Consider the following 10201-nt stretch of genomic DNA (forward strand, 5'->3'; position numbering starts at 1 on the left):
AAAAAAAAAAAAAAAAAACCTAAAATAAAACATTAAAAATTAAACAACAAGGACTGGTAGTGATATTAATAAATATGATTTTTTGATATTGTATAATGTGTCAACATTTAGGAGATGTGCAGTGTTTTCCAAATGACCAATGCATGACACTACAAAATCACACATTCGTAAAAGATCCATTCAAAGTGCAAAATAAAGCCAGGTGCAATGGCTCACGCCTGTAATCTCAGCACTTTGAGAGGCTGAGGCAGGTGGATCACTTGAGCCTAGGAGTTCGAGACTAGCCTGGGCAATATAGCGAGACTCCATCTCTAAAAAGAAAAAAAAAGTGCAAAATAAACCAATAAACATTAAAAGAATATAAAAAGTTCACTAATATACTTTGAGGTTCCACACTGCAACTAGCCTTTAGCAGAGTTTTGACAGCATCAAAGAATATCCACAATTATCTGAAAAAGTTATGAATATACTTCTCCCTTTTTCCAAATACGCATCTGTGGGAGTTTGAATTTTCTTCATATTCTTCAACCAAAACAACATTGAAACAGATTGAATGCAAAAGCAGATATGAGTATTTCAGTCTTCTATTATGCCAGACATTCAAGAGATTTATGAAAATTAAAAACAATGCTACTCTTCTCAAGAAATTTTATTTGGAAAAATAATTACTTTTCCTTAAAAATATTTTATCAGCTAGGCATAGTGGCTCACGCCTGTAATCCCAACACTTTGGGAAGCCAAGGTGGGAAGATCACTTGAGCTTAGGAAGTTTGAGACCAAGCCTGGTCAACATAGTCATCTCTACTAAAAATAAATTAGCCAGATACGGTGGCGGGCACAGGTAGTTCCAGCTACTCAGGAGGATGAGGTGGGAGGATTGCTTGAGCTTGGGAGATGGAGGCTGTAGTGAGCTATGATCATGCCACTGCATTCCAGCCTTGGAACAGAGGAAGACCCCATCTCAATAAATAAATAATTAATTAAATACATAAATAAATATTTTGCTCGCACCTGTAATCCCTGCACTTTGGGAGGCTATGGTGGGTGGATCACCTGAGGTCAGGAGTTTGAGACCAGCCTGGCCAACAAGGCGAAACCCCATCTCTACTAAAAATACAAAAATTAGCCGGATATGGTGGCAGGCGCCTGTAATCCAAGCTACTCGGGAGGCTGAGGCATGAGAATCGCTTGAACCTGGGAGCCGGAGGTTGCAGTGAGCTGAGATCATACCACTACACTCCAGCCTAGGCCATAGAGTGAGACTCTCTCTCAAAAAAAAATTATTTATGTTAACGTGATGGGCTTATTGTTACCTTTAAGCAAATTAATAAATATTTAGGCCAGGCATGGTGGCTCACACCTATAATCCCAACACTTTGGGAGGCCGAGAATCACTTGAGCCCAGGAGTTCGAGACCAGCCTGGGAAACATAGTGCGACTCTGTCTTAAAAAATAAAAAATTTTAGAAAATTAAGACCTGAGAGCAGAGATGGCATCTTCTTGCCTACAAAACACTCTTCATACGTATTCTCCTTTGAGCCTCTCAACAACTCTATGAAATATGGAAAGCAGGCATCATTATTCCCACTGTACAGATGAGACTCAGAGACAACAGCTTGATTGAAGTTACGTGGCAAGTTAGGGCCAGTGCTATGGCAAGCACTCAACCATCTATCTCTTAAAGACGCACTCTCTTCCCTCGAGCAGGCCACCCCAGAACACCCTTCACGTTCACAGCCTTGCCTTTCCTACTTGACAAAAGACTTCACATTCACAGCCTTGCCTTTCCTACATGACAAAAGGCTTCTACTCGTGAATTCTGGCTTCAGGACAATCTAGGCTATACAAATGTGGTCCCTAAAATCTCTTTTTAAAAGTCTCCAAAGAAAATTCAGTCAAATTCATATTAATCTTAAAAATTAGTCTGTGCTATCTGATGGGGCAGCGGTATGTTGGGAAATGAAACAGAGAATGCAAGAGAATTAGGAAACTTTGCCCTAATCATTTCAATAATTTTTCAACTTGCTAATTTCATCACAGAGGCAAGGAACTATTTCTCTGCCTCATCAATTACGTTTTTCTGAAAAATGAAAAAGTATATGCATTATGTCAAATTCCATAACAACAGAATACTTGTCAGATCCCATGGAGTGTCATAACAGAAGAGTAACTCTGAAGCCACAGAAGTAGCTATCAAGATTGCTTCTTATGTATTTACTCCTGCCTATTTTCAAAAGAAAAAGGGGAAACATAGGAAGATAGCACAAACTCAGTCCATCTTCCCAGAAACTGTCTGAAAGGCCCAAAGGATTGGCTATAAAATGAAGAAGGAAAATCCTCTGGCTTGACACCCAGATGTAAGGTCCAGAAGGCAGGGAAAGATCCTGCTCACAAAAGCTGGCTAGACCAGCCTCAAACTTGCTTAACTTTGTCCTCATACTGTTTCCATTGCAGGATTTGTTCTCCCTTTAGAGGCTCTTTTCTGGATCACAGATTTTTTTTTTTTTTTTTTTTTTTTGAGTCAGAGTCTCACCCTGTCACCCAGGCTGGAATACAGTGGCGAGATCTCGTCTCACTGCAACCTCCACCTCCCAGGTTCAAGTGATTCATTCTTCTGCCACAGTCTCCCAAGTAGCTAGGATTACAGGCGTGCACCACTACACCCAGATAATTTTGTATTTTTAGTAGAGATGGGGTTTCACCATGTTAGTCAAGCTAGTTTTGAACTCCTGACCTCAGGTGATCTGCCCACCTCAGCTTCCCAAAGTGCTGGTATTACAGGTGTGAGCGACCACGCCCCACCGAGATGTGAGTATTGAATGACTGAGGGATCATCATTCAATTATTGACTCTAAATCAAGCTGGGTGATTTAAAGAGTTATTCTAACCAAAAAGACTTATTTGGGAATGCTCTACGCAATCATAGTGACTCATCTTGGAGAGCTCCCACCCCCAAGAAGTGAGTACTCACAAGTCAAAGACACCAAATTCTCAGGAGAGGCCCAAACTTGTAATGCAATTGGTTTCAGCCATTCCACATGAGATAGTAATTGGGGTCTGTGGCTTAAGAAACCCATGCAGTAACAGAAATGGAGAAGGAGGGTGTGGCAAGAGAAAGGCAATGTTGGGAGTTAAAGGTATGGGGCTGGAGACGACAAGGCCATACATCAGTCCTGCCTGTCAATTTTTGACACCTGGAGCACATGCTTAGGTGGGGAACTTCTAACCACAACCCTTACCTTCCAGTATTTGAAGAAAAAAATTTCAATAACTGCCTTAACCTGAAGTCTCAGAACACACCGGGTTGGGGCAGATCTGGTGGAGGCAAGGAGTGGGTCAGTCCCTAGGTGTTTTCTTCAGTGAAGAAGCGACACCAACTCATGGTGGGGGAAATGTGACTACTTGGTCCTTAATATCTGAGGAAAGCCAGCAGGAGGCAGTGTGGGAGCAGGGTACAGAGAATCCAGCATGGAAGAAAGACAACAGGAAAGCACAGCCAGGGCAGGAACCATCAATGGATGTAGGAAATAGACTAGACGCAAAGTAGTTTACAGTGGTTCCCAAGATCCAGTATTTGCCTTCCCCTTCCACAGGTTTTGAGGTTGGCATGTATCCCCTGTACTGTAACTTAACAGATCATTTGAAAAGACTCTTCCAGGCTGGGCAACAGGATGAGACCTCCATCTCTACTGATAAATAAATAAACAAACACTTAAAAACACCCCCATCCTAAGGAATAAAGTGCTAGTTATACTTTTCTCTTAATACAAATTAGAATAAGACAGAAGTACTAGTATTAAAATGTTTCCACATTCCACCTAAAATCATCCGGCACCTCAGGGAGGTCCAGCTGCTGTACTTTGGCACATGCTGGTAGCCAGGAGTCCTGAGCCTGAAGTTTGGTCTGCCTCCACCCTCATCTCTCTGCATGACTTCTCTGGGAGCTACAGCCTCTCCATTTTACACTGAGAGAGAACTAAATGAACTCTAAAGCTGCCCTGACAGCTGACAGTCAAGGTTAGCATGTTTCTGTGTGGCTCTGGCAAAAGTACCCCAAGATGACATTGGCAAGGCCCTAGCAGTTTCCCAGTTTCTGTTCTTTTGGGGTAGCTACAGATGGGAAAAAGGCTAAAGCATCTGGAAACAGAGGAAGGAGGGGTAGGAAGATAGTCTAGAGTGGCAAGAACATGAGATGTGAACCAAAGAAATATGGCATCTCCATTTACTGGCTGAGTGTAAGATTTATTTATAAAATGGGAATAATCACGTCCTTTTCCCCTTAATTTATATAAATAGCCCTCAACTTTCACTTTCAAAAATATACACAAACATTTATATCCTAAAGTACTTCTAAAAGCCCCACTCAGAAATGCACACAAGAGCTGGAAAACATATGGGTCCTTCCCACAAGTCATCAGTTTAGTTTTGGCAGCTTTGCTAGTGGAGCCATATTTCTTAAATTATTTAAGAAATGTAGGCCGGGCAGGGTGGCTTATGCCTGTAATCCCAGCACTTTGGGAGGCTGAGGTGGGCGGATGACAAGGTCAAGAGATCAAGACCATCCTGGCCAACATGGTGAAACCCCATTTCTAAACATACAAAAATTAGGCCAGGCGTGGTGGCTCACGCCTGTAATCCCAGCACTTTGCAAGGCCAAGGCAGGCAGATCACAAGTTCAGGAGATCGAGACCATCCTGGCTAACACAGTGAAACCCCGTCTCTACTAAAAATACAAAAAATTAGCTGGGCGTGGTGGCGGTCACCTGTAGTCCCAGCTACTCGGGAGGCTGAGGCAGGAGAATGGCGTGAACCCAGGAAGTAGAGCTTGCAGTGAGCCGAGATCGCACCACTACACTCCAGCCTGGGCGACAGAGCAAGACTCTGTCTCAAAAAATAAAAAATAAATACATAAAATAAAAATACAAAACTGCCAGGCACGGCGGCACACACCTATAATCCCAGCACTTTGAGAGGCTGAGGCGGGCAGATCACGACCAAGAAACCCCGTCTCTACAAAAAATACAAAAAAAATTAGCTGGGCGTGGTGGCACGCGCCTGTAGTCCCAGCTATTTGGGAGGCTGAGGCAGGAGTATGGCGTGAACCCGGGAGGCGGACCTTGCAGTGAGCCGAGATCACGCCACTGCACTCCAGCCAGGGCAACAGCGCAAGACTCTGTCTCCAAAAAAAAAAAAAGAAGCTGGAAAAACACAAAAATTAGCTGGATGTGATGGTGTGTGCCTGTAGTCCCGGCTACTCGGGAGGCTAAAGGAGGAGAATCGCTTGGACCTGGGAGGAGGAGGCTTCAGTAAGCTGAGATCAAGGCACTGCACTCCAGCCTGGCAATAGAGCAAGACTCTGTCTCAAAAAAAAAAAAAGAAAATATATTGCATTACCTGCCTCTTTTAGTGACACATTTCCTTTAATTGACACAAAGGAAAAAAGTACCCAAGTGGCAGTTCTTAAATCTGGTGTTCTCTAGACTTAAAGCTCGTCGAATGTATGCTTAAATGTGAAGGAAAAGAACAAAAGTGAAAAACGCTGGAAATGTATGAGCCAAGACTGTGCCTAAAAGGCAAAGTGGGCTGGGTACAGTGGCTCACACCTGTAATCCCAACACTTTGGGAGGCTGAGGCGGGTGGATTACCTGAGGTCAGGAGTTGGAGACCACCCTGGCCAACATAATGAAACTCCATCTCTACTAAAAATACAAAAAATGAGCTGGGCATGATGGCGGGCGCCTCTAATCCCAGCTATTTGGGAGGCTGAAGCATGAGAATCGCTTGAATCCGGGAGGCGGAGGTTGCAGTCCAAGATTGTGCCGCTGTGCTCCAGCCTGGGCAACAAGTGTGAAACTCCATCACAAAAAATAAGGGTCGGGCATGGTGGCTCACGCTTGTAATCCCAGCACTTTGGGAGGCTGAAGCAGGTGGATCACCTGAGGTCAGGAGTTCAAGACCAGCCTGACCAACATGGAGAAAGCCCATCTCTACTAAAAATATAAAATTAGCTGGGCACGGTGGCGCACGCCTGTAATCCCAGCTACTTGGGAGGCTGAGGCAGGAGATTCGCTTGAACTCCGGAGGCAGAGGTTGTACTGAGCCGAGATCGTGCCATTGCACTCCAGCCTGAGCAACAAGAGCAAAACTCCATCTCAAAATAAATAAATAAATAAATAATACTAATAAAACAAAATAAAGGCAAAGTGTTTATACTTTTTTTTTTTTTTTTTTTAGCTTTTAGGGAACAGAGTCCCTCCTTACAACGCACAAGTCTAGAGAGTCTGTATTTACCACAATCAACTTCTGGAGATTTTCAGGAAATGCATTGTGTTCAAAATGTTGCCTATGCATTGTTTCATTCCATAAAAGCTGCAGCCTACAGAAAAATACAAATAAATAAACCTGGGTGAGAGCAAATGTAAATCATGAGGCCAAAAACACAAGATCTGTGCATTTTATTTTTGTAAACAATATCTAAAACGTACCTCAATATAAAAAACCAGAAACAAAATAACAAAAACAGGGCGTGAGAACAAAAAATACAGATGACAGGTTCTGTAGTTATGATACTGAATTGAGCTTCCTGTCAGCCAAAACTAGAAGGGAAACATGACCACTACCTGACTTTTGCAGAGGCTTTAGATCTGAGCACTTGGATCTGAAAACAGTTTCTCTTTAGATGTCTTCAAATAAGGGACAGTATCCTTGATGACAATACAGTACATATATTAACAATTCTCCTAAGACCATCTCTGTGTATATCAAGGTTATACCTGGATGAATATTTCTGCAGCAGGCATGGGGTAGGCAGGCAATATGACCAAATATGTAGTTTGGATGCTCAAATGAAACAGAAGGAGCTCAGGCAACCATGAAGCATGGTGCACGTATCAGGGTCAAATGTTCTAACCCTAAGATTGGGGTGCATGAGAACTGGTGGAATTAACTTCCTAGTGTGACTAATCCAACTTAGCTCAAAGTGACTCTGAGATCAGCCCTTCTCATAAGTCAATTCATAAACGAATGCTTTAGTTACAGGAGGTATTAACTGCAAACGAACAGCCAAGAGCATTCCTGGGCATGTCCATTGAGCTCCATGTAGCAGAGGCCATTAACTGGGTCTCAGCAACCAAATTCTCTTTCATCTTGTAGTCACAGCATCCCTGAGTCTTAACTCGGCACATGACTGCCCAGATAAGAGGCTCTATGTCCCAGCATCTCTTTCAGCAAAGTGTGGCCACAGTGATTTGAGCAATGCTCAGTCCTGTCTTTTTTAAAAAACATATCTTTTCTCTCTCTCTTTCCCCAGGAGAATGCAGATATGGAGCTGATGAGTCTTCTTGGATATTGTGGGTAAGAAAACATACTGGGAATGGCTGAATAAGACAGAAGGAAACCAAGTTCCTGATAACCTTGTAGAGTTAAATCTGCCCTAGACCATCTGATTACCTCTCTATTATTAGGTGAGAAAAAAACAAACTTCAATCTTACAGCAGTTTGGCCTGTGGCTTAACATATTTCACAACAGAAGGGAAAGATGTCAGAAGGAGAGTTCAAAGGACTCAGGCAACATCCTAGGAAAGTCAATTCGCAAATCACTTCAGCAAACAGGTCAGAAAATGGTAACTATCAAACCAGTTGTGCCTTCCACTCTATCTCCAGGATAGAAGCCCAGTTACATCCTCTGACAAAAGGAAGAGGCTCTTATTATAGCACAATCCAAACATAAAATGCAGCATGTTCACGGTGGGCCTGAGACAAATCCCCAATAGTTGAGGATACAGACTGTTTTCCCCATCAATACCAGGCAGGGACATTCCTGTCCTACCTTTCCCCTAAAAGAGGCAGGGTCCAAACTTCTCCATTCTTCATAATTACCATTCTTGAGGATAGGCCAAATCCAGTAAGGAATGGAATAAAACAGCTGATGGGGGGCTATGTGTGAGAGTCAGGGGGTTGGGGAGGGGACTCCAGAGCCCCAGAACAAAAGCCACAGCTGGGAACCAGAGAAGAAGAGTAGATTCCATGTCTACCCTGGGTTTCTGGGGTCCAGGGACCTGAGAGTCAGCACCTGCTTCTCCTGTGGAGTACCCCTGGTGACAGAGCTCAGCTGGCAGCTGCTCATCACTAACGAATCCCAGCCACCGGCACCTGCTGCTGCTTGCGGATCTTGTTGAAGAGTTCCATGTACTGGACCATGGTATCTGCTGGGCCGTAGACTGCATCATGTCTGTTCCCAAACACTGCGGGAGCGCCTGGTGTGTGGCTGCCTAGAAAACTCTGTAGGAACTCAAGCAGCAGGCTCCAGCAGTCACTAGCTACCACACAAGGGCCATACTCCACCTGGGAACCAAAAGCACAGAGAATGAGGGTGAATGAAGGCTAAGACAAGGTCTGCTTCTCTTGCACCTCCTGCCTCCTGCTCCCATCTTCCCCAACCCCAAGCTAAAGACACACACCTCCTAGCACAGTGTTGGTCCACAGGAAACATTCAACCCAAACACTGGGCTCAACACCCACATCTTTAGGCATCTTTGACATTTCTCTTTCTGGAGCTGTGCCAACCTGCAGCCCTCCCAGAGGATCCAGAAGCAGATCTGGGCCCCTTTTGATGATCTCAGGACTGTGTTGTCCCTGCTATGCTGGGTAAAGATTCAAGGAGAGCTCAAGAAAATTCTAAGAGACATGACAAAGATAAAGAGAAGGAAATGTGTGTGATGGTGTAAGTAGAGAGCAGAGTAGACACAAATGCTTATGAGTTTTTTTCAAGACCATATTTTACTCCCTAGGTAGAACCAACCTGGGCTCCAACCCTAAGAAAGAATTTCCCAAATAGTGTGGCATGGGCCAAAAAATATACATCTTCAGTTTTCTCCTTCTGCTCTCTTAATTTTTTACTGGAGAGATGGCAGGGCAAAATTACTGGCAACCCTAAGGAGAAACAAGTAAATAAACAGGTGGGGTGTGTTCCTACTACAAGATTAGAAATGTGGAGGATAAACAGTAGGTCCTCAGTAGGTCTCAGCAAATCCAAGGTCTATCACAAGCTGAAAGGGTTAGGAAGTCTTGGTCCTAGAGGTTGCTGAGCAGAAACTACCACTAATGCCCTTTTCTCCAAGTGGGATTCTTCCTAGACTTTTCTATCCCCATGTTTCTACATTTTAAATCCCTACATAAATGTTGATCCTCCAGGAAGCATCACAACCAAAGTCAGCAGTGCTCATACTGGCTTGAATTCCCGGAGCAAAATGCCTCTTTTATGGCATTTTCAGACTAACTTCAAAAATAGTTTGTGTGTTTCGGCCTCACTCAATAAATAAATCACAAATTTTCAAAGGGTAGACCCTGCAAGCTTACTTGTTTTCTTATCTTAGTGCTGGGCACATTATAAGTTGTGAACTTTCCCTGGTCCCAAAGAAGCCAGCTACTGCCACACTGCCACTCTCACTCCTTGTCACTATATATGTGTATGTATGCGCGCACACACACACACACTCTCTCTCTCAGGGTCACAGATGAAGTGATCTCACACACAAACACCTCTTTCTCCATGAAAGAATGCAGACAGCATGTCAAAAGGAAAAGCACATTTTTGCTTCCCAACTTTTGATACCTATCTTAAAGCATACTAAGGAGAGCTATATGGGCATATGTGATTTAGGGCCCACCTCCAGAAAATTATTCCAAGAGTTGTCTTGGTCTGCTCCAGTACTTCTTCTCATGGGTGACTGTCCCTCCATATCATAACTCACCTGCCTTCCTTGACTATCTTTTCCCTTCTCTAGCAAGCCACCCTTCCTAATGAAGCTTTCTGCTTGCTTTGAACCCAAATTCCCACTTCCTACTTCCCACCTTGTGTTAGAGAGTCTCAGTCTCTGAAGGATAAAAGATTCACGGAGAGAAAGCACAGATGCCTTGGAGTCAGGGATCAGGTAGGCATAAATATCTGTTTAAATTGAGAAGGACTGGAGGCCAGGTGTGGTGGCTCATACCTGTAATCCCAGCACTCTGCGGGGCTGAAGTGGGAGGATCACTTGAGCCCAGGGGTTTGAGACCAGCCTGGGCAACACATCAAGACCTCATTTCTAATTAAAAAAAAAAAAAAAAGGCCGGGCGCGGTGGCTCAAGCCTGTAATCCCAGCACTTTGGGAGGCCGAGACGGGCAGATCACGAGCTCAGGAGATCGAGACCATCCTGGCTA

The 10201-nt window shown here is 43.9% G+C and overlaps 1 protein-coding gene across 6 annotated transcripts in view; it reads right to left on the minus strand.

The window, feature by feature from the left end:
* Window positions 1–6936: 6936 nt before the first annotated feature.
* The window catches only part of MED20 (mediator complex subunit 20), a 20706-nt gene continuing 17441 nt past the window's right edge, over window positions 6937–10201 (minus strand). For all 6 annotated transcript variants that reach the window (XM_011986699.1, XM_011986695.1, XM_011986693.1 and 3 more), the window contains one exon: window positions 6937–8343. In XM_011986699.1, coding sequence (XP_011842089.1) covers window positions 8319–8343 — 25 coding nt within the window. In that variant the 3' untranslated portion in view covers window positions 6937–8318. The remainder of the gene's footprint in view (window positions 8344–10201) is intronic.

Source organism: Mandrillus leucophaeus, unplaced genomic scaffold (assembly GCF_000951045.1).
Source record: "Mandrillus leucophaeus isolate KB7577 unplaced genomic scaffold, Mleu.le_1.0 Scaffold3, whole genome shotgun sequence".
In the NCBI taxonomy this organism is placed as follows: domain Eukaryota; kingdom Metazoa; phylum Chordata; class Mammalia; order Primates; family Cercopithecidae; genus Mandrillus; species Mandrillus leucophaeus.